The sequence below is a fragment of the Sander vitreus genome, chromosome 17 (assembly GCF_031162955.1).
Source record: "Sander vitreus isolate 19-12246 chromosome 17, sanVit1, whole genome shotgun sequence".
Lineage (NCBI taxonomy): Eukaryota > Metazoa > Chordata > Actinopteri > Perciformes > Percidae > Sander > Sander vitreus.
Genome location: NC_135871.1, coordinates 11,326,237 through 11,350,666, shown reverse-complemented (window position 1 = coordinate 11,350,666; position 24,430 = coordinate 11,326,237). Strand labels below are relative to the sequence as shown.

At 40.4% G+C, this 24,430-nt stretch overlaps 4 protein-coding genes across 5 annotated transcripts in view; 1 reads left to right on the top strand and 3 right to left on the bottom strand.

The window, feature by feature from the left end:
- The window catches only part of slx4ip (SLX4 interacting protein), a 33,272-nt gene extending 25,205 nt beyond the window's left edge, over window positions 1-8,067 (bottom strand). The window contains exons 1-2 of the mRNA XM_078272672.1: window positions 7,795-8,067; window positions 7,041-7,098 (exon numbers count right to left, since the gene is read on the bottom strand). Of these exons, the coding sequence (XP_078128798.1) occupies window positions 7,041-7,067 (27 nt within the window). The 5' untranslated portion in view covers window positions 7,068-7,098; window positions 7,795-8,067. The remainder of the gene's footprint in view (window positions 1-7,040; window positions 7,099-7,794) is intronic.
- Window positions 7,904-11,778, top strand: mkks (MKKS centrosomal shuttling protein). The gene is made up of 4 exons (XM_078272671.1): window positions 7,904-9,474; window positions 9,676-9,857; window positions 10,524-10,634; window positions 10,723-11,778. Exons 1-4 carry the CDS (start codon window positions 8,493-8,495, stop codon window positions 11,149-11,151), a joined length of 1,704 nt encoding a protein of 567 aa, XP_078128797.1. The 5' UTR covers window positions 7,904-8,492; the 3' UTR covers window positions 11,152-11,778.
- A 100-nt stretch (window positions 11,779-11,878) lies between these two features.
- On the bottom strand, window positions 11,879-14,170 carry srd5a2b (steroid-5-alpha-reductase, alpha polypeptide 2b). The gene is made up of 5 exons (XM_078272675.1): window positions 13,781-14,170; window positions 12,924-13,087; window positions 12,684-12,785; window positions 12,460-12,610; window positions 11,879-12,339 (listed from the first exon to the last, which is right to left on the bottom strand). Exons 1-5 carry the CDS (start codon window positions 14,053-14,055, stop codon window positions 12,273-12,275), a joined length of 759 nt encoding a protein of 252 aa, XP_078128801.1. The 5' UTR covers window positions 14,056-14,170; the 3' UTR covers window positions 11,879-12,272.
- Window positions 14,171-15,590: 1,420 nt separating this feature from the next.
- memo1 (mediator of cell motility 1) lies at window positions 15,591-23,620 on the bottom strand. Of its 2 annotated transcripts, none has more exons than XM_078272673.1 (9): window positions 23,151-23,620; window positions 21,693-21,774; window positions 21,538-21,606; window positions 21,248-21,360; window positions 20,588-20,699; window positions 19,617-19,759; window positions 19,388-19,464; window positions 18,877-18,981; window positions 15,591-18,130 (listed from the first exon to the last, which is right to left on the bottom strand). In XM_078272673.1, exons 1-9 carry the CDS (start codon window positions 23,209-23,211, stop codon window positions 17,999-18,001), a joined length of 894 nt encoding a protein of 297 aa, XP_078128799.1. In that variant the 5' UTR covers window positions 23,212-23,620; the 3' UTR covers window positions 15,591-17,998. The 2 variants fall into 2 exon arrangements, with proteins under 2 accessions (XP_078128799.1, XP_078128800.1); XM_078272674.1 differs by having other exon boundaries at window positions 23,065-23,156.
- Between the last annotated feature and the right edge of the window lie 810 nt (window positions 23,621-24,430).

The following is a 24,430-nucleotide window of genomic DNA, read 5'->3' as shown; positions in this document are numbered from 1 at the left end:
GAGTTCTGTAGAAAGCTGAGTAGAGGGCTGCAGAGTGGATTCCTGAAGCACTACGTCATTGTGTGTCAATGACAATAAGCTACAAGGGACAGGGAGGCCAGAAATGCCGCGGCTGGTTAAGTTGCCGTTACATCTTTCTCAGGCTAGCCTGATTATGGTTTACACATGAGTGCAAAAGCTGCCCGCTGCAGAGAGAGCAAATGGATGTGGGTCTCGTGTGAACTTTGCCTCTCCCTGGTCAAGGAAGTAATGGATGGACTGAGACCACCCACAACATGACACAGAGGAGCAACAAGTACTGCCCTAAAACCCACAGTGACAATGCAGCAAAAAACATTGAACTGAATGGTGTAGCAAAAACAAAGTCATATAAAGACAAAACCAGATACAGATTTCAGGCTCACCGCGTAGAACTGGAAAAGAGTGTGTACAAACAGATGAGGTTATTCATTTAGTAACAGGGAATAGTTATGCACACTAAAAGCTTTGTTTTGGGCCAGGCTCGTCCCCTGGGCCGAAGTATTGCAGACAGAATGACTAAACTCTACAACCCAGACTTGAGGGATGTTCCTACGGGTCTCGCTCTCAGGATGACGCGACAGAAAGAATGAACTGGGTGTGCAGGGGAAGGCCCCGGCTACTTAGGTCCTAATTCTAGACACAGGCCGAAACTTTCCAACTGTCTCCAGTTGTCTCCTCCTCTTGTTTAAAATGAGTCAGGTTAGCTTATTTGTTATGAGAAGATTGAGAAAGTTTTATTCACAACCTTTTTTTCAAATGACATCAAAAGGCTAAATACTGGCTCTGAGCAAATCAAGCTGACACATATTTGTCTTTTTTTTCCCCCATGAGAGCATTTTTCTTTGTCATGGTCTGTCTGCAAAAAATAACTGAAGTGAAGCTGCTTCCTTAATTCTACTTGCAGGTCAACTAGAGGAAAGGGCGCCCCCCAATGACTGAGCTGTGAATGTTGAGCTCAATTTCAGCCATAGCTTGCACTGTTCTTCAGGATGTCTTCCAGGTCAAGTCCTAAAGCCCTAATGTGTGCCAACTTGTACTCTGCATCAGTGTTACCAAGACTAATGGGAAATGTATGTAATTCTAAGTCTCTCATGAAAGGCAATGCATTAATCTGTGATCCTCTGACTCATAGCTCCATCCATATCTTGAAAATATGTGAGAACAAAACACAGTACAGAGTACAAAGGTCCAAACATCAAGACGTGATAACCACAAATGGAAAAGTGTTAGAATAGCTTCTGTAGAAACTTAATATATAAACAAAAGTCGCTATACAAAAACATGCTTTCACAAAAGACAAGAATGCCATGGACCAGAACAGAGCCCCCCTTATGTGCAAGCTCCTCATGTATAAAATGTATGCATGTTGCCTGTCAGAATCAGCTCGTCCCTACATATCAGTATTCTCTCCATCCTCTGCCCTTTGTCTCACAGCGGTCCACGGATGACTGGTGGCCTCAGCTGACTGCCTCCAACAATTACCAGTGTGTGGGAAAGCCTAACAACAGAGGGTCAGACCTTGTCACTCAAAAACACAGGACTAATGGATGAGCCCCACAGTGGTTTCTTGGGGTTGGACTTGACACACACTGGATGGGTTTTTGTATCATGACTTTAGTCCCTGACTTTAGAGACCTATGAATGGCTTTACAGATGAGTATAGCAACCCTGCCACTATGCACACCAGTTTGTCAGGTATAACGGCCCTGCAATAAATCATGCAAAACTAATAACATTGACATTGTGTCAAAGAAATGTTAATTCTGTTTTGGAATGCTTTTTAATTACATGTGTTTCTATTATTCTGTCATATCCATGTGTTTAAATCCCAATAGGGACCACAAGATCAATCTTCTAGGGTGCATGGCTCAAAATTACACAAGCTAATGCTAGCTCAAAAGAGCGACACAAGGTTAATTTCATCAATATCCTGGACCGAAGGGAGCAGTGTAGAGATTGCGGCCCTTATGAGACAGCAGGGTGAATACCTTAAAAGTGTTTTGTGAGCTTCTGACTGAGTCTGTGTTTTGGGTTGAAAGCCAGACATCTAGCAAGCCTTAGACTAACGTCCTTTTATCACATTAGAGCAGCAGACAAGACTCAAATGGGAACTGGACATTAATGACAAACATTGGTCTGCACGCCCCCCCTTCACACAAAAACGGCATGTGATTCCCTGGGCTTCTCCGAAATGGGGGATTTTGTCAGGGAAGCAAACTAATGCAATCACACTAATAAGAACAAAAATGTGTTTGCTCAGCAAAACTGGGGATTTGGTGGAGGCCCAAATTACCTGCTGAAGTGGCAATCTTTAGGTCAAGGTGGCGCTGTTTAGGTGCAGCCATCAGAGCTTTTACAAAGGAAGTTTGTGTTGAGTGTGGCAGAAAGGACATAAAAGCAGCAGAATCTAATTTTACACAAAGGCTCTCACTACAATCACATCATGTGGTCTACTACCTTGTCAACTCCCAGAACAAAGAGTGACCAGTGGATCTCTAAGCTGAACTCTGCCATGAACTATGACCCCAGCTACGGCCCTTCTTTAGGGAGATCTCTGGTGGCAGTCTAATACTTTGTAGACGCAGTAATACAGACCACAAAAACCTTGTCTTCCTTTGAAAGTGCCTATAAGAATGCAGTAAGCTCATTGAAAGAGTAGAAATCACCATCTCTACAGCACCATCAGTACGACCCTAAAGGATTTCATTAAGCTCACATATTCATTTATCAAATTCATGAGCTCTCCTATTTTGTGCACTTTGCTTTGAAACATTTAAAGCAATACTCTACGCAACTGCCGCTGTTGTTGGAAAGAAAGGTTTGATAAAGGGCCTAATTCTAGAGGAAGTTACACTTTTAATACATACTAAAGTGGGCCAGCACTGCTTTGTTCTCCGTCTTGCACAGGCTTTTTTAGACTTATGAACAGAGGCTGAAGGCTGAATGAGAGGCGGCAAGGAGAGCTACTTAATACCAAATCCTTTATTGTGCCATCTTTTGTGTGCTGTCACATGGTGAATGAATAGGAGTTTTCCTGCAGGCTAAGCTCAACTTCTCTGTCCTAATTCTCCCCACTGCCAAGCTGATAACCATGACATGCAGGGACAAAAGGGTTAACAAAAGACAAAAACATTAGAAACATTTAAGACCCAAGCTGCCCACAGCACATCGCGAGAAAATTCCTTCATATTTCTGTAAATAAACAAATCCTGATTCAAAGCCGCCGACGGCTCCTTTTCTTTTCTGGCCTTCAGGGCTCTGGTCTATATCACTCTCAGTTCCCAAAACACTCTCTACCTTCCCTTATCTCTCTCCCAGACCTGGCTCTCCATCCTCCCGCCTATGCTGCTCCAAGTTGGGCACGGGGCCCAGACTCTTCGAGCAGCTTCACCCGCCTCCCCACCTCGCTGCCCTTTGCCATTGCTATCGCGCAGTATAAGAACCAGACGTTCTCGGACTGCACTTAGCTCAGAGGCTAACACTAACCAGCCGCAGATGTTTACATTGGGAGAAGGAGCAGCAGATGCGGTCTCACTCAATATAACTTACATCTCTCCCACTCTCCCTTTGTCTCTCTTTTTCTGACTCTCTCTCTCTTTCTGCAAGTCTGCAAAGAACCCAGGGGAGCTCTTTAGATCTGTGGGTGTGACAACCTTGCTCTCAGGCTTTATTTGCCTCATTCCCAGCTCTCTCTGTGCTGTGAGTCACCTGGGTTTCCCCCCTTCTTTTTTTCTTCTTTTTTTAACGGCAAGAGAGACAATTCTCTTTTCCAATTTTTTAAACTGCCAGATACTGAGCAGTAAAGCTTGAGACTTGATTATTACTGAGGCGATAGTTATTTACAGATAGTGAGCGGAAGTGTTTTGTGTGCAAAGCTCCCTTCATTCAGATGAATGTTGGCACACCTGAGTCCTCTTTATTTGATGAGAAAAAGAGACACAACCCATGAGTGGAATTCCAGTAGCAAGAACAGACAGGAATAACTCCAGGTAACACTCAGCAAACAAAACTCAGGCAGACACATCTTTGAGAAATTGGTAGATAGAGAGAAATGGCAGGCTGAGAAGGGGTTGACCTGGTTAGGAAATGTGAATTCTGTACCGCAATGTAGGGCAGCGCTGAGATGAAAGAGGGCTTTTGTTTTTTTTATTCTTGTCACCTTCTCTTGTGAAAGATTCCCCAAGTTGGAAAGTGTTAAAATGTTTCTAATCAGACTGCAATGATTTTGTACAGACGCACGGTGTGTGGTCCGATATGAGTTCATCTGCAGAGTGACAACACCACCAAACAGCACATAAACCTCTGACATTAAACTGCTCTGTGATACCTCAATCTTTTTATTCTTAAAAAAAACACTCAAACTACTACATTAGATGGTAAGAAAGTCAGCAGTGCCTATTGGTAATAGAAGGCAGATTGCAGGGCTCTGCATCTGTAATGTCCTGGCAGACAGCAAGCGCTTCAGTAGATCAGTATTTTAGCCTGCAGGCCCTTTTCGGGAGGTCTGAGAAGTGGCAGGTCACTATATAGTCTAAGCCTATTTAAGAAGGAGCATACCAGCACCTCCTGCAGTTCCACAGACCAGGGAGGGAGCTGCTTTGAAAACATTTTAGGAGAAAGAATCTGCTGAACAGCCTACTAAACATGGCATGGTGAATCCAACAACAGAACTCATGATTGCTCCAATGATCCTTGCTCTCTGTGCAAGCTGGCAAACAGACTTTGCAACATGCCTTTGTTTAATAAAAATAAAAAAAATAAAAAATAAAATAAAAAATAAAAAGTCTCTGAGCAGATTTTTGTTCTTTAATATTCTAAAGGTAAGTAGGTAATTCATTTATTAAAAAAATATAGTGGTCGTGGTGTTTGTTTTGCAAAAGAGGAGCCCAGGGTAGCGCCTTGAATGCTATTGTTTCGACTGATCCCTTCTAGCATACTTGTTTGTGGTTAGTTGGTTAAGCATGGCAGAGGCTGTGTGCATTTTCTCAGGCAGAGTAACACAACAGTATAATAATGTGCCCAGTGGGAAGGAACCCTCCGTGAACCTCCAGAGTTTTACTCTCCCACAACCAGCTGAGGGGGGTGGTGGGGTAGCCTGTATGCAGGCATGCATATGAAACAAATAAAGGGAGTGAATGCAATATCTGGTTAACTAGGCACACATGGCATTATGGAGGATGTGAGAGATCAGTGCAAATGTCTGCAGCCCTCATCCAAAACTCTCAATAAATGAAACATCAACAAAAGAGAAACCAGCGGCTTTTCCTGCACTTAACAAAAACATCTGATGTGCATTATTCCTGACAGAGCATCAGACTGAGGATGAACAGCTTGGCTTTTTAATAGAATGAGTTTCCTCTGCTCTGTATGGCTGGGTCCATTAACAAAAGGCTCTCAGGGAGGCAGACAGTTGAGGTTTACAAAAGGTGAGCAACAACTCTGAATGTGTTCTAAAGGATGAATAACAACATCAGAATGTGGAGGCCAGACAGGTAAAACATGGATCTGTACTTCCCTCTAGTGGCCGAAGAATGTGCTACTAAGAAGCCTACAAAGAAACAGAAAAGGTATAAAAACCAACATAGAAGGTGTTGCTACAAGATACTTAACCGTAAATGTGAGATAAGCAAGCTATATTTTCCCCTACTGCACAACAGCTGGTTTAACATAGACCACAATAACTCGCGCCACTTGCTGGAACAAGCGTCTGTAGCAGTTGTTTGACAGTAATGGAAAAATTGTTGTTTATTATGAACGCTGGCAATACATGCTGAAAAGCTTTAATCAAATGCAGATTTAACTTATTCTTTAGTATCTTGTGTGCACTTTATCTGGGAAAACATTTTTTGTTTTAAAAGGATAATATGTAGTCCTCTGTAGAGGTAGAGAAAGAGAGAGAGAGAGAGAGAGAGAGAGAGAGAGAGAGAGAGAGAAAGCAGCAGTGGTTGTGCGAGTTAGAGAGTGAATGAAGAGAGGGAGTGCCAAACAAAGCAGTGACGTTATTTTTGAATTGCTTCACAGCAGTAACCTTCTAAAGCACAAATAAATACACCCACACCTCCGTGGGACAGTGCTGCATAGCCGAATATGAGTGAATGCAAAGCTATATTCTGTCTGTTTCTGTGTATATATATATATATATATATATATATATATATATATATATATATAACACAATAAAGGAAAGGGGGAAAACCAAAAAGCATAATATGAGCACTTTAATGAATGTCCGTTACATTCAAGCCATTGCCAAATGAGTTCATACAAAGTTAATTAAGCTCCACAAAACACTCTGTATTTCTCAGCATGGCTGTGTTTAGAAATTGTTGTCGTTCGGCGACTTTCGCACGCAGAAACTCAAGTGAAGATAATTACCTCTTCTGAAGAGTCCATCATGTTTTTTTAATCCTCCATGTCCTCCTTGGCTACTAGCAACTGCGTAGGGGAGGGGTGGGGGCGGTGCGCGATTACGATAGGCTTGTATCATGTTGATGCAACAACAGTGTTGTTGTCATTAGAATTTATCATGGGGCCGACAGAAACTACGCACTATAACTTTAACATGATAATAGATAATAACCTTTTATTTTTGGTTACCATTTTGTGTGATTAGAAGACCATCTACCTTTGTTAAACGTGTTCATGTGAAACTGGACACTCAGAATTACAATAAATTGGTTATAAACTCAGTTTACAATGTAACATGGGAACAGCGCTGCATAACTTTGGTTCTGAGCAAATATAATTAAAAAAATCTAAACTTGAAAGTTACAGAATTTGTCTAAAACATACTTCAAAACAGACAAACATATACATACAACACAATACCTTATCTTTAAAATATTTTGGAGCTTTTTTTATGCCATTACTCATGTTTATTCTCAGCTTTATTCAAATGGTAGGCTCACAAAACGAATTTAAAGCCAAATACAACACAATACTTTTTAATATAACACTACAATAACAGTATAACACTGCACTACAGAGGTCTGTATGCTGTATATTTTATTTTCACTTACCTTAATGACAAATTTGAGAGGAGCCATTGCAGTGAACACAGCAGTCCGCTAGTTTCACCTAATACAAGTGGATCATGGATTACACAGGGCATACTGTAAAAACAACACAACATAAAGCTGGCAGCAAGCTTAGTTATCAAAATAACACTAACGATAGCCGTCTTAGACATTTAGTGTCTATAATAAGATAGCTAACGTTAGCTAGTCTGCAGGAGATCAATAGCACTTGCAGAGATATCGTGGTGGTTTGGTAATAATTACAGTATTTAATTTCTTTACATTGTTATTTATTAGGTTTACCTAAACGCAATACTGTAATATTAGTCCAGCGCTGCTTAACTCTACCCTAAAAGAGTTTTGATGGTAAAAGTTATATTAGCTAGCTGCACTGGTTAGTTAACGTCATATGTTTTGACCTTAATTCAACTTAATCAAGTTGTGAAGACCAACGTGGTCTCTTCAAATGTAGCTAGATTAAAGTATTTTCGCCGTAAATTATTTAGAGTTTAGCCAGCTAGCTAGTTAACGTTAATTGTAACGTCACGTAACGGCGTATTGAGTAACGGTTATCGGTCCAACTGATCTCTCTCACGAAGCGAATGATTCAAGTTGAACAAAATGATGGCTCTAACGTTAAGCCATCATTAGCAAATTACACGTTAATGACACTATTAGTTTAATAAACTAATGTGGTGTAACGTTATACAACGTTGTGTAAGTAGATCAAAAATAACAACAGATGTCAATGTCATACCGCCAAATGTTTTGAAAGTTGTCCGATGTTGTCAGACGATGAGGCGGCGACAGGAGATGACGTCACCTTAAGGTTGTACAGTTTGTAGTCCAACAACTGCAAAGCCACTATGAGTCGGAGCTTTTGGCGAATTAACAAGGTAGCAAGGCGACTGTCCACCTCTGTGCGGGGTAGTGGGGAGTTACTGAGTTTTAGATTAGTCGCGAGAGCAGCCACTTCAGTTTGTTTATCGGTCCATGGATAAGAGAACAGGACCATGGATGAGAAGGAATAGGACCCCACCAGGACCCAACGCTGTGCGCTACCATGGAAACGAGTTGCGTATTGAAATTGCCGGTTTTAACCTCGACATTATGTTGTCGAATTGTATCTAACTACGGTATTTATCATCATTAAATAGCCACTGCAATATAAAATCAACATTGTTTAATTTGTTCAGTGTACTATATAAAGGGTGTATCCCCAAATATGTTTAATTTTCGTCAAGCAATTCAATAAGCCTCACTATCCAAGTCGTGGCAAGCAAAGCTGATTTAACGCAAAGTAGCGTTTCCTAACAGTCTAAAAGGACACCGTGATAACAACTCGTCGTACTGTGGCTACTCAAAAAGCTAATCTCGCTGTTGTTTCTGTAACGTTAGGTTTTCGACATTGGTGAACCCGCTTTGCCAGTGCCTTGAGAAATTGCTGCTTCAGTGATGTCTCGACTCGTCAAGAAATCCCCATCGCTTTGTACGGATCTACCACTGGACAACACTGATATTTGTAACAGGCTCCATTTGCTAAGACAGCTTTTGAGATCTTGTATTGGTCCGACAGGTAGACTAAAACAAGTTCATAACAACATTGGAGGACACGTTATAACTACCTCAACCTCCTCAGTTCTCCTTCCAGCCATTTCCTCCTCACAGCCTTTTATAAATCTGATAAAAACTTCCATTCTCAACCACGTCTCTCGTTTCAGTGACTGTGGTTTGTTTGCTTCCATTCTTTGTTTGTCTCTTATTGAGCAAGCAAAGCAGTCTGGTCTCCGAGGAAATGTGGCTACCAGCGTGAACAAGCACTTGTTGGGTCTGTGCACTAGTTACCTACAACGACAAGACTGTGGTTGTAAAGTGAAGCTCGACTTCTGCAGCAGCCAGAGCTTGATCACATTAGCTCGCAGTATTATCTCTAGCAAACCAGCATGTGTGCTAACCGAGCGAGAGGCACTTCACATCAGCAAGTTGGCTGTACAAGCTTTTTTGCTGACTGTTCCTTGTAACAGCCCGGGTATAGTCAGTCTTGGCAAAATAGTGACCGTCTCTGTTGAAGGTCATTCTGTGGTAAACTCTGCAGTGTTTCCAGGTTTACTGGTGGACATGCCTGATGTCTTTTGCCTCAACGAGGTAGATAACCTGCATTCAAATCCAATGTGCATGGTGTTGTTCAGTGCATCTCTTGCTGGAGACCTTTCTGACCTGGGAGGGATAATTGAGGTGCACCCGGGTGTAGACACAGACTCGCAGATACTAGATCAGCTCCTAAAGCTCGGCGAACAGGTGGTTAAAGATGAGGTGAAGCTCTTTATATGCCAGAAGGTCATACACCCAGTCCTACAGCAATACCTGAGGAGTCATGGCATCGTAGTGATAGAGAGACTGGGAATCACTCTCATGGAGCCACTTACGCAGCTGACAGGTAGGGGTCTATATGTCTTAAATCCTGGCTGGATCGATCCATTATTTTCAAATTAATATAAAAACAATCCATTTGAAACCACAATACTTTTACATTTGTGTCAACCTCCAAATATCCAATATTGAATTACAGAGACGTGTATAAAATACTTTGCACTGTGTGTGAGGGTGTGTTTAATTTCTCTCTAAATTTAACTTATAGGGGCTCAACCTGTGGCCACATTGCACACCACAATCCCAGCCAAAGCCTACGGGAAGGTGAGGGATCTCAGTATTAAGCAGTTTGGATCCAAGACAATGCTGCATTTACAACCTCCTGGGGATTCGGCGATCTGCACCATGATCCTCTGCCACAGGAATGAGACAATGTTAAGTGAGCTAAAGGTAAGATGCAGTGAGGAGTGTGGCGACTGTACTGTTGACTCGTAAAGAGAGAACCCATGCACAGGAATGGCAATCCATGTGGCTGTTACATCATAGATTCACTCCTAAACATCAGAGGGATATCTCCCTCCCACTAAGATTTGCATCTCCACTAGATATTATTCCATAAAGCCGCGCACATATGATCAGAGGTAAAACCACCAGGTAGGGCGCAGAGCATATTGCAGGCACAGAGGCAAAGCGCAGCCTAGGTATACATCATCATTGCTTCTGGCTTTGGTTGCGCCTTGAAAGGTCAGCGGCAGCAAGGTGCGCAACGCCAAGGGTAGCGCTTCTTCCAAGTTGTCTCCACCGCTCTCCCCATAGGAAAACGGTGGCATAGCCAATGCACAGCGGTTTTACTGTGGATCATGTGTAGGTGGCTTAAAGCAGAAATATGATTGATAATATACTGCCCCATAAAGCTCAATTAGTATGGAGTTAGTTTTTTTACTAACACAGCCAGGGGGAGGGAATCAATTATTCTACAGCACTTTTGGTGAAAGCATCAACTGGCATCACTTTTTTTTTTTTTTAAACCTTGAAAAACACATAATAGCTTTTACACACAGACATCAGCTTGGAATGTGCAAGGAAAGTTTGTGGTAATATGTGTCCTTTTTAAAGGTGGTTTGCCAGAAGACTGAACATGTGTTGAGGCTCACCCTGAGGGAACCATCTGCCTTACTTGGAGGTGGGTGTACTGAGACCCACTTAGCTGCCTACGTAAGACACAAGGTGAGATCCAATTTTTTGCCTAAAACAGTCCAATTTGATTAATTTCACATATCTTCACATTAAACTCATGAACATATTTCCGTCTTAGAGCATGGATAAAGTCACAGAGACAGTATCTGTACTAGGGTGCTCACAGACGGAGTACCTTCGCGGCGTGGAGGGATTTTGCCGATCTCTGGAGTCTGTGGCCGCAGCGCTGGAGCACGACGGTAGGAATTCTTTAATGGATCTGACTCATGCTCACCACTGGAGTCACCCTGCAGATGTCATGGAAGAACGCATGGAGGATAGCTCGGGCTTTTGTGGCTGTGGACTGGTGGAAAGTAGCACTAATCAGAAGTGGACTTACTTAAACACTAAATACCCACAGTTCTCCCCTGCACCTCTTTTTAGAGTCCCTACTGTGCAGCCACGTGTGCTTGACTCCTTCACGGCTAAACTCAATGCATTGCAAGTTGCTGTAGAAACTGCTAATCTTGCACTGGACGTGCGATATCTAATTCAAGATATGAACTAGCAAATTAAGCATTTTATCCAGTGTGGAACTCTGGTTTATAATGATGAAAATGAGAAATAAATGCTGTTTTTTTTATTTTTCAGTTTAGACACTAGATGTTAGCATTGCCTTGAGTGAAATTTGATTGAATCCTGTCGTCAGTCAGTGAGAATGTCTTGTGATTTACCTCTTTAAGTCGTGGACTTATTTATAAAAAAAAAAAATATATATATATTATTACAAATATAATATAAAAAATGCTTATTGCTATACTGGTTGCTACTATTAATCTGTATGTACCAGCCTTGCTCTCAGGTCACGTGTGCCCTCTACGTTTGGTGTTCGGCAGGTAACAACCTTTTCTCCGTACAATTTAACGTTTCATATTCACCACCATCTACCGCCACTTTCAGACAATAACACTTGGACCTTAAAAACTTACTTTTAAATGATATTTAAGAGTGTAGACTTTTATTGATTGAATATAATTCAGCTCCTATCCAATTTATCAAACCTTTACTATTACGGACCAGCATGTTTCTGCTGCAATGGCCTTTAGTCAGCAGTAGGAGGTGCTGCAAGGTTGCCACAGATATTTTTTCAGCTAACACACAAACTAGCTATTGGCTGGCTGTAATTTTCCACCCTTTTTTTTTTTTTCACATTCCATTGTAAAAACTGTTACCAGTCTAAACCTAGACTCTGTAACATAAACTCACTATGTGTAAACACAAAGACTAACCTCAGATAATTTCATGTTCCACTTTAATGCCTTCCTGTTTGCAATGTTTTGACATGTTGACAGACCATGGCGGGGGAAATCTCTGAGCCAAGTTACAATCAGTGTAATGAGATGTAAAAAAATAAACATTTATCTTATCACAAAATCTCATATGTGCACCAAATGATTGTATCAATGTATTTATGCAAGTCTGTTCCAAAGCAGTTTGTATAGAAATGGTTGAACAATTAGTTGGTGTATAATTGCTGATTGAACAATGACTGCAAGCAAAATCCAAACAGATTTATAAATTAATGTAATTTCTGTTTTAAAAATACAACAATGAGAGCACTTGTCTTCAGCTGCTGCTGTTTCAATTATTGTCTGCCCTTACAAGATGACAGCCAGGTGCTTTTTCCTCTCAGAAGAAGAATGGAATCAAAGCCTTTCGTAACTTGGGATAGTCTTTGAATTTCTCTTGGTAAAACCTGTAACAGAGGAGCAGAACACAACAGCTGTCACTTGGAAATAGCATATGGTAATGTAGGTAGTTTGGCAGGTGAGTATTCATGTACTGCGTCAGGACTTTTCATTAATATTTTAGGCACCTGTGATGGTGATAGGCTCTTGGTCCAATAAAACACAGGCTAAACACAGCAAATGAGAGTGCTGGAAGGGACCAGGTGGCTACAGCATAGCCAAACCACTCCACTATCTCTCCTATGTAGTTGGCACCAGACACATGTTCAAACAGACCTCCTGCAGGAAATTAAGAAGAGTACAAGTCACTGCCAGTACGGAGTGGATGAGAGCTTATTCAAGTGTGTCTTACCTTTAGGAATCTTGTAAACGACTTCCCCTGGTTTCCTCAGACTGTGTAGAATATAGTCACTATGTATATTGATGGCCATTCCAATGTAAAACAGCAGCAAACCTAAAAGAAAATCCTACATGTATATTATTGACTTTTAAAAAGCAATAATTTGAAATGCTCATGTATGTATGTATGAGGCACATGAAATGATACATTCCATTTGGCTATTTTAAAGCTAAATATGGATATTGCTCCTACCAGTTTTATAGCGATAGCCTGCTGACCATTCATCATCAAACTGGGCACAGTGCAGCAGGTAGTGTCCCTGTAGGAACCCATTTACAGAGCAGAATAAACCTGCTGCCACCATCACACCCAGTGGGTAAGGCCTTCCTCTGGTCAGTAGTGAATAGACAAATGTCCTATGATTTGTGAAGAAATGCAGATGGAAAGAGGAGGGGGGGGGGAATAATAGTGCATGTTATTCATGCTGGTACATGCAAAGAACATGTTTTACAGCCAGGTGGAGAGATTTTGTATAAATGATTTAGCATTTGAGTGCAGGCAGAAAAGGCCTGCCATTAAGCCACATTCTTCATGGGAGGTTACCAATGCATTCCTCACAGTGTTTTCAGATTATAGCAGCAGGAAATCGTATTCCCAAAGCTCATTTTTCAGTGTCTCAACTGAAAAAAATGTGAAATGATGTGGCGCTTGCTTTTTACTTACAAAGTAGCTGAATACATACTGTACATCTACTAGCTATATGTATACTGGCAAAATGATAATTCTACATTTTGTTTTCTGTCAAGAAGTACAAAATGATAGATTTTATTTATACAGTACAGTAATAATGATTGCAACAATCATTACTGTACTGTATAACTAATTACAAACAGGAGTTGTTTCATGTTTGGTCAGTGTTTTCATAAACCATTATATAGAGAAATGTTTCTTGTAAAAAATATATTGAATGTAGTACATACTGTATACAAACAGGCTAAGTAAATATGAGACAAATTTTGAACTCCAAAGATGCTGATAAAGTACATTTTTACACTTCCCTCTACATACACATTAAATGGCTAAAACTAGGCTTCTGTCTTTGCATTTACCTTTGAAAGTAGTGCATGCAAAAGGTCCCAAGCAGCAGGTACTTCCCCATACTGGAGGGTTTGTGCGAAGTAAGCATTAAAAGCAGGGGGATCAGGAGAGCTGGCATCTCCTGGAGGAACCAGGCTAGTCTGGCTGGGACCGTCCTAGCCGGAGAAGAGAGCCTCATGTGGCGCCCATAGGAGGTCTGTATCGTCCTGTGATGGACCAAGTGCCAGAGTCCTGCCAGGATCATCCCACAGCTGAGATAGTCGACTAAGTCCCTATAGCAGTGCATCTCACAGTAATCTTTTCCTCTTATAACTAAACGTAAGAATCTGTATGAAGTTAAATGTATTTTAAAAGCCTCTCTGACTCCTCCCAAAGAAAATAGAGAGGTGTGTCAGCCTACTGAAATTTAAGTGCTCCTTGTTGTGTGGTCAGTGGTAGTGATGTTATGATTATCCTTTCCACCTTGGAATGTAAGCGCCGTTTTCAAATAACTGCATTTCCCAAATGTACGATTTGAGTGAACGGATGCATGGAATCTGTTTTGATGTTCCTCTGCACGTCCATCCTGTTTACAGACACACACAGCAACATCTGCCCCAATCTCAAATTCTGTTTGTATTTACAGTTTCTTAAGTGTGCCAGTTTAAACTTTTCCAGTGGATAAGTTAAAAGTTCAGACATGGACCGAGGCACTTAAAAAAGGAAAACTGACTAAACTCACCATAACTTCACAATGAAGTCATCATGCTGATTACATTATTACCATAAATGTGTCTATAGTTTTAGGACTCATAACCAGACATGCCTGTACTACATAATCAGTAAGGGAAGGTTTAGTACAACATTCAAACAAGTTTTTAACTTCTCGTTTGCGGTTTGAAATGTACTACTCAGTGTACTTTTAAGCTACAGTTAGAGAAGAACAGTGACGTTAATATGATCCATTCAGCCCAACACTCTCAGTCTATAAAGGACAATAGAAATAATAGTGCCACTCTTGATAATTAGAACAGTAACATGTTCTTCCTGTTTCAGTACACATCTTTAGTAAAGCCAATTATTCAGTTTGTTCTGTAATTTGATGTGTTTAGAACAAGAAATGCAGGAAAGGTCAAATTTACAAAATATCATCAAAGTGTTGTGCAAGTACACAAGTACACTCAGTTGCCAGTTTATTAGGTACACCTAGATAAAGCTACTGCAGTGTAATACAACAGTCCTACAGTAAATCCTACAGTACCTTCATGAAAGTTATAATGTTCAGATTTGGTTGAAACTGTTGAGTTGTTGACTCAACTTGATCATTTTGGACGACGTAGCTGTTGAATTCTATTGTGTTATACTAACAGGGGTTTCTATTATTTCGTCCAACTTATTTATATCAATGAGGGTAGGATATATAACAGAAACACATCTCTGTATAACACAATGCAAAACATATACTACTAGTATCTGGACATTTTTTTGCTTCTAATATGAAAGTAATTTTACTATATTCATCCAACCACCTGGCTCCCTCTGCTGGAGACATTTCTTAATGTCTCCACTGTAAATTGACAAACATAGTAGAGATAAATAAACACTATATGCAGCACTGCAAACGTGTTACCATACATGTATGACATCCATACAAGGTTGAAAATCACAGTTTACAACCCTACATAATCTGCTGCAGTGCTAATAATCAGAGGCTACTAATCCATTGCCACTTTGGAGGAATAAACATCTTCATTGAAGCCAGTGATTTAAAAAATGAAACGCATATATCAGGTCAGTAGTTGTGATTGCAAATACTTGAAGAACAAGACACCAGAGCAGACATGCTTTTCAGTACATTTTACTTGTTTTGTAACATGAATCCGCGGCCTTATCTGAAGAGCCTTTTGGGATGCTTTGTCAGTTGAACCTGAGATAAAAAAAACTCCATTTAGGGAGTAGTTAAGTAGTATATTTTAGGTTTGTGACATGTAAGTTCCCATTTTCTAAGCAAGACAAAAATAATAATACAAAAAACATTTCTGAAAGACAAACAAAGATCCATAAAATGAACAGTGCTGAGGTTCAGCCTTTTGTCTCTCTACAGGAATGAGGTGGAACACCACTCCCTGCTGGATAAAGGAGATAACAGTTGGTGCCATTTTAGACCAACAGATGAGGGGGGGGGGGGGACAGGTCACACACTCCTGGAGTGCCGGGTGAGCTGGATACATTGTTGGGCACTCGCCCAGGAAGAGGGTGCATGTGGAAAAACAAAAACTGAAAGTACACATTCTAAAATAAGACTAAAAGTGAGAATACACTTTATATGTATAACAGTGATAAAAGGCACAATAGCACAGTGTGTCATGCTTTACTAGTTTCCCTTAAAATTAGCATCAGAGTTTAAGTGAGTCTGAGGATTCATCTCTTAGTCTGTGCCCACTTTGTCCAACCAGACATTGTAGCTTAATGCTAAGTGCGAAGCCTCTTATGGTGCTGAGAGGGACGGACCAATGTTAAGAGGACTGCATCAGTAAAAGTCAGTCAGTGATATTCAAATACCAAAACGACAGGACAGCAGACATTGTGTGCTGCCTATATCTTACGGTCATTAAAAGACTACACTGCCATTATGAATCATCAGCTTTTTGTTTGTTAATCTATGAAGTATTGCAGGCAGCAGGACTACATAGCATATTACTTTGAAAAGGAAAGAAACCTTTTTTCTTGATAATTGTGATCCTCGTGCTTGACATTTCATAAAGTAAATATTCATGTTTGTTTGTTTTTTTTTCAAAAATAGAGCAGGGAGCAACATCGGTCACTTTTCTGGGTATATTCTTAAACCTTCTAGCAGAGCATTAAGACTTTGTGCTGATCTTAAAACTTGGGCCATCTATTACTTGCTTTAGCTAACCTTGTCCAACTGATACTCCTACTGCCTCGAGAGCCATTTTGAAGTGAATTCTCATACACCCAAAAGCAACAACACTGGAAAGAAAACCTTTAAATAAGGATGACTTCTATCTTCCCAATAACTTTTGGCATTCTTAAATAAAAACATATTAACACAACGATTTGTAAATTAATACCTAGTGAACAGATTCAATAACAGTTCCAACAATTTAAGCAGATCATCTAGGCCTTTACCACTTTATTCAGGCCAAAACAAACGTGTTGCTGCTGTTACAGAACTGAATCTAACAAAATCATTTTTCTACTAGTCGTTCCAATCTATTGATAATTCAATAACCACAGAGATTGAAGGAGGCAGTGTAAACAATGTCTAGAGGTGTCAGTGTTGGGAGTAATTTACACAATATCCAGCTTTGGTTACAATTCTGAAGCACAACTGGAGTCTGGCCCTCACAAAACATATCTGTAATGCTAAAGGCATAGAATTGGAATCTGGAAGCAGTGTTGCACACACTAATTTATTGGGCAAACCACGTTGATGGCTTTCAAACTTGACCAACGACATTGCTTTTGTTCAAATCTACACACTACTTGAGTAAATACTATCACATCTAATAAAACTACTAAAAAAGGGAGAAATAAAAGGAATAAAATAAGAATAACTGCTAATAAACAGGGTAATAATGTTTTTGGTTTTGTACAGTAGGGGGTTAGTGAACTTTGTTGGGTGCAGCCCTTTGTTAGCAACTACAACTAATTTTGAGAAATGGTAGTAATTACCTATGAAACGGTTTTCAAAAGTTTAAATCACGTGTAGCTTGAAGCAGTCAGTCAAAACCCTCATCTGGCAGAATTTTAATATGCTCTATTACGATCTGCAGTTTTATTTTCATTCCTTTTTAGAGGCGAATTACATGAGCACAGATCGCCAAGAGCCCAAATGTAAAAATTGCATGTCAGGAAAACAAAACGGGACTAAACCCAAACAAGATCCCCCACCCCCCTTCCGACGCTTACTCCGAGCCAAAATAATACGCTCTCTTCCTATTTCCTCCAACCATTTACTCCTACATGATCTCAAAACTGCACTTCAAGCTAAAATATTTGAACCAAAACTGAGACGCACTTCAAACGAGGAGGGTGGAGAAAGGCGGAGGAGAGCAGAGGGAGAGACAGAGAAATTAGACTGTATTGGCTTCGAGTGTCTAGGTCCTTTCTGCAAATAGTGGGCGTAACTGGGGACGGGTCGAGAGGGAGGGTGTCTGGGTCAGGTTATGGCGATAGATAGTAAGGGCGGGGCAGCGGCGCTGCAGTGGCCCTGGCGAAAGTTGACCTCAATGAGCGATGAGAGCCCCGGCAGCGTAACTCACGGAGCTATCCTGCCAGTTCCTGCACTCACTTGATTGGGCGTAGTTCAGGAAACTGAAGTTCATTTCTAAACCAGACTTCCTCAGCTCAGCCACAGCCTGCAAAACAGTAACAAGCACAGAAGCATAAAACGTTTGTCTGCTTTAACGTATGCTGCAATTGTTAGCATGTATGGATAACTAGCTTACTACCTAGAGTAGTAACCAAGCATCACTTCCAAGGCCAAGAAGGATGTTATTAACTAACTACATTAGTTTGAAAGCTATACAGATAATGTTAACCTTAAATAACAGTCTGTTCTATATATATATATATATATATATATATATATATATATATATATATATATATATATATATATAATACTTGAAATACTGGGACCAACACTTCTCTAACATACCTCTACACTGCGATACAAGAACAATCCTGTTTCTTTACTTTCATGTAGCCTGTATGGATCATCAACTGGTGAGGATGCTAACTTTTTGCTTGGTGCATGCAGCTTTAGCCTTTTAGCATGATTTGCCTGAAGCCATTGAGTGCATATTTAGGTAAGGATCCCCTATAGAGTTGTAATTTCTGCCAGCAAACAGTCGTAGGCTAGAAATGAGCAGCTCCTTTTGTTGACTTCTTTCTGACATCAAGGGCCCGCTGTTTCAAAAAGTAAAGATTTTTGGGCAGTACATTATCATTATAAACTGCATTTGCGAGAACGGAAAGCTTGACACAGCGGCGTACTAACAGTAACTAAGGGAGGTGGGGCTTAGCAAAGAGTCAGTTGAACACCTATCAACATGTCTACATAGCGATACACTTGGTGAGGCTCTTCTTCTGTGGTACTTACATTTAGAAGCACTCCAATCGGGTGACGCCCACAGATGGTGTTGCGGTACTTCTTCAAGTAGTTGGTGAAAGACATGGGATCCAGCTGTTCTATAATGCCCATCCCCTTCACAGGCAGAGAAAAAAAAGTCATATTTTGAATTGTTATGGCATGTTTCTCAATATATTTATGTTCATTTTTTATTTATACTCGGTTATTTGATCTCTAGAAAGCAGTTATTTCTGTACGCTGTATTCAAAATAAAAACTATCCATATCCTCTCTGCCCTTCTGTATTCCAACTTCCTGAAACATGGTGTATTTGTAGCAGGTACATTAAAGTTAATAGTCACATTAAGAGCACATGAGGTATAGAAAATGACACTATTACGAGTCTGGCTCGTTGTGACATTAATGTCTATTTAATGTGTACTTCATTTCCATAACAGCTGTGCGTGTGGCTGATGATAATATCGTCACATATTTCATTTCATGAATGATCTTACATTTGAATCAAATATCTCAGTGATTACCATTTTATCAAGATGCTCGATAGACCTGTAGATCTCCCCATGAGATTCATCATAGTATGTGTAGCGGAACCGTTGACCTTAAAAAAGAGAAATACAAAGCTGGATACAGTCATGGCACAGTCATGACATTTAGCCCGAATTATCCTTAGATGACAAACTATACTTTTAATGTCAGAATACTCTCGGAGAATGAGTGTCATTTCCAGTGCTTTTATTCGTCGGTACCTACCCCAGTGGCAGAAGTCGGATGAGATAATAAAAAGGTTGGAAGGGTCTGCCAGGTATTTGCTGAGCAGCTTCCCATATTCCTGTTCCTTGGACTCACTCAGGGCGCCCACAAGCACAGGGACGATGCTAAACTCGTCTTTGTGGCTGCAACATCAGATTATTGAATTAACAACTTGAGTACAATAACTGCCCCTGGAAATAAAATCTGCATTGATACAGTTTTATTTTCCACAGAGCATCCATCAAAAGCTAATGGGAAACTGCCAACCCACCACGTGATAAGCTGCACCTTTGTTCCCTACATGCAACACCTACGTTACTAATGTTTCTTGTCAGTCAACACCTCAGGTTTTAGTTCAACTTGAATGTTTAATATGCATTGAGCTAATGTACTCGGTACACTTCATACATGCCTGATCTGTGCTTTTCTGAACCAAGAAAATTCCTTTGACTCCTGACAACCTAACAGAAGGCTGTATCAATTAGGTACTGTATATCCCACTTCCTGTGTCCCTGTACCAATGTGATTCTAGTATATATATATATATATATATATATATATATATATATATATATATATATATATATATATATATATATATATATATATATAAATAAAATGACAATGAAAAAAATAAACAGAGCTAAAAGAGCATGATACACACTCCTGCCAATGGTCTCACACGATTGCACTGATCTACAAGTGACAGTAACATGCCAAAATATGCTGCAACGTGCTAGCAAAGACAGGGAAGAAGAAGACTGCTATAAAAAAAGCGGTTTTGCAAATGTTTTATGAGGAAGGAAATGCATTCAACACATTAGTTAGAGCTCAAGGAAACACTGCGTTTCGGTAGAACAAAACTCCACAGGGCACCTTTAAGAAAAAGCTTAATTCCATGGGACCGTTCCCTCTGTAAGTATATAGTGTTGACTCTTTGGTTCAATGAATGCCACTCCTATGTGCATTACCTCTCCATGGCTTTAGCAGTGTAAGGCAAGTGCATTTCAATACTGTGCTCATCTTCATCTGTCTGCAGACTCATCCGCTCAAACAACCCAGTTTTCCAGAGGTCAGCATAAACTGTAAAACAGAGGTGAGTTTCACTTTAATTTGTGCAAGTTATGATGACCATGTCTCCTGATTATGTCATTTTGGGGCTGCACACTCATTTAAATTGGGTATCGTTAAATTGTCTAGCTGAGAAAAACCTCATCATTGACAAAGCCTTTATCTTAATAGTGAGGGAACTGTCTGGTCCCTGGTGGCTGATTAAAAGGGTATCACCTCCCAAGACTGCTTGAGGTCTGCATGTTGGAGCTCCAGTCGGACTATAAGGGTATATGGGTCATTTTGGGTGATTTTCTTTCTTTCTTTGTTTTTTTTTTTGTGTTACTGAAAACAGGTGTTGTCTCATTTGGTTTTTGGCATGAAACACGCACTACATTCTACACTTAACAAAACTAAACTTCAATCCAAACTGTGGTTACATTACTACCTCACAAAACCCTTAACATACCCTTCCTAAATAATTAACCCATTAGCACATCTGAGATTGACAGACGAACACGCACACACAAAAAGTAAAAAAAAAAAAAAATCACAATGTCATGAGTGAAAGTGGTGAATACCCTTCTGGTCGATTCTCAGGTCATAGAGAGGTGTTCTATAGATCTCTGCAGGTGACAGGGCACAGCGGGAGAGGGGCACATGGTGTGAAGGTCCCAGGATGAACACCCTACGACTGAAGGGCAACAGGATTTTTATCTCACTCGCTCTATTCACAAAAGGCACATCACCACCAGCACTATATTCTACTATCTATATGTTCACTCTGTGTGGGGGGGGGGGGGGTTTAAGATAAGAAACAGTCTTACAAAGCATTTTCTTATAGAATACAGATAAAAACTGAATGACTTACGTAACAGTGGGATCAACCTGCTTGTAGGCATGTGCTGCACAAGCACCACAGTAGGTATACCCTGCATGCCTGCAAACAAAAACATGTCAAATTAGACTGAGACGGCATCACAGAAACCTTTTGAAGTGTTCAGGTTGTATTTGACGTGTGCTTACGGCGCTATGATGGCTCTAGCAGGTCTGATCGTGGACTCTGCTTTGGACAGCCAGCCTTCTAGTTGTGCGTTCAACTGGGATCCTGAAAAGGTATGTAAACATGTTTTTTCAGATCACTGAATTAAAGGGGTCGATGCCAACTCATACTGCTCTCGCTATACTTCATTACTAAATACTACAATGCTTCCTTACAAGACTAAAAATGACATGGCGGGCCAGCACGAAATAGGATTTGAGAGACTCAGCAAAGCTACAAGCATAGATCACTAAAATAAAGATTATATGTCAATGTAATAATCCCAGAGGGGTGAAATCCAAGTGTGGCAAAAGTGGTTAATTTAATCTTGATGCGTTATGTTATTTTGGGTAAGAAATTGAGATAAACTACAATGGTCCTTTAATTAAACAAAAGCTCAATTTTAAACGTGCTAATTGCCTATACTGGAACACACTGCCTGTATTGCTGTGCAAACTGCTTGGTATTTACCTCTGTCCCAGCTGCTAACGTGATGTCAACATCAATCAAGCATAGCTGACTAATTTATAAAATTAAATCTGCAGGAAAAACAACCAACCAGTATAACTGTTCATTCGTTTTGTAAAAATGAAAACGGGCATCGTGTTTAGGGTATATTAACCGTAGTTCTGCCTTCAGTTTATGCTTATGGACATATTATTGTTTATATGCAATACACAATCGTTAGTGTACTGTATGTTCTGTCGAAAAAGGTTATTACAAACAATGCAATAAGGCAAGCTTAAAATGGATACACAGGCAGGCCTTTGGGGTTTAATAACAAGAAACTAGCAGCGAGCTAGTAAGATGGGGGAAGGGGAGCAACATGAACCTTCAATGGTCTGCCCTGCCCTTCCAGTCTTTTGTTTCATGGCAGCGACTATTTCTGCACCTAACTTTAGCGAGTCAGGGCCAGAGCCCAACAAGACCATAACAATACTAGCAGCTTCAGGAAATGTCTTATTCTAGCCAGACATAAGGTGACGTTAGGCCAGGAAGTTCTGCATTATTCACCAAGTTAGCAATTGTTAAGTTGAAAGCTTTGCTTGCTTGTCAAAAATGCTGAACAGCAGATGTCCGTTTGTTTTGGAAGATTTCCATCGACCATCCGAGGAGGAGAAGCGCTGAATAAGCTCAAACCAACCATGCACCAAATAGGATAACAGAGATAAGGCAGTCAATGTCAGCTAATGTTAGCTAACGTCAGCCGACTTTATATCAGATGGATTAGCTTTACAAGCCTAACGTTAACAATCACCGTCTGCCTTGACAAGACATGCATTTGACAGTTTTTGATCTCAATACATTAAAGGTTATACAACATAAAAAGCCAACAAAACAAATAAAACAGATTACCGTGATTTAAAAAAAAAAAAAAAAAAAAACTACTGCTAGCTAGCATAGTAGCTTGCTAACTCGGACTGTGCTCTGTTGACAGTTACCCGAAGCAGAGTACCAGCTCCCGGCGTGACTTGCTTCTCTGCACACCACTCGGTTCGACATCTTGGTTCCCAAGCCGCCTATCTTGGTTTGCTTAACTCTTGTCAGGCGAAAGAAAATTACAGAAGCCAGTGACAGCTAACCAAGAGGAGAAATAATGCCAGCTAGCTAACTTGCTTGTAAAGACAAAGGGCAGTTCGACTGGAGAGACAGCTGGGATAGCTGCTGCTAACAAGCTCAGTGTTCCGTCAGCTGGCCGTGGTTTTGTTACCGGTTAATAAGTAAGCCGGAGAGCGCAGCAAACGTCAGTCTGGTGTAATTATCATGCAAATTTAGAAAGGCACAAAATACAAAATCTTTGTAATGTGCCGATATCGTACAGTCAGAACAGCAATTACAGTAACAATCGCTGTCACAGTCGGAATCAGAGGATTACTGGTTTGTCCGTCGACTCGAGCCAGGTAAGGGGCGTCTCTGGAATTGTTATCACAGTGACGTCAGAGCAATTTGATTGGTTACTTGATCAGCCAACAGAAAGTGATTCGTGGAAAAATCCAGGCATAGCTGTTACTAAAATGATTGTTTGTGCCCGTCAGTTGAGCGGGTTCTGTGTGACAAGTCTCACATCTGTTTGCGCTAAGAGAAAAGTGTTGTTTGGTATTATCTTAAAATGTTGCGAAAATTATTTTGTACTGAATAACCGGACACTGCTGAAGAATTGTATTCGCATATTAAAAAAAAGATCTCGTGAACAATAATCTCACTGTTTTAAGACTGTTAAAAGGTTCAACTGCATCTCCTCTCCTCTTATTTATTCTCAAGAACACATTTACTGTTTATCTTATGCCCTGATGTTTGAAAATTGATATTTTTGCAATAAAAAATGCAACATGATGGGATGAGATGGGAAAAGATAACATGTCAAGTAAAAGGCTCATTGTACCATTGTATCGTATAGTTCCGCATAGAAACACATCTCCACAGAGATATTGAAAATATGTCATCAGTGATCAATTTAGTAGATGGGGTTTGATTATTCAATTCAAATCTGTTCCAGAAAGTTTAGATGTTTGTCATTATTGTGGACAACAGACAACTCATTAAACATTCTACCATGCACTCCCCACTTATAGGCAAAACTGCATGGCCCAAAAGTCTTTAAACAGGCTGTTTAAAGGTGGAGCTGCTCAGTGGCCAGCAGATCAGACTGTGGTTGTACTGGGCAGCTTCCAGGTATGAATGTGTAACAGTGTGAATGTGACAGGTCGTCGTTGCAAATCAG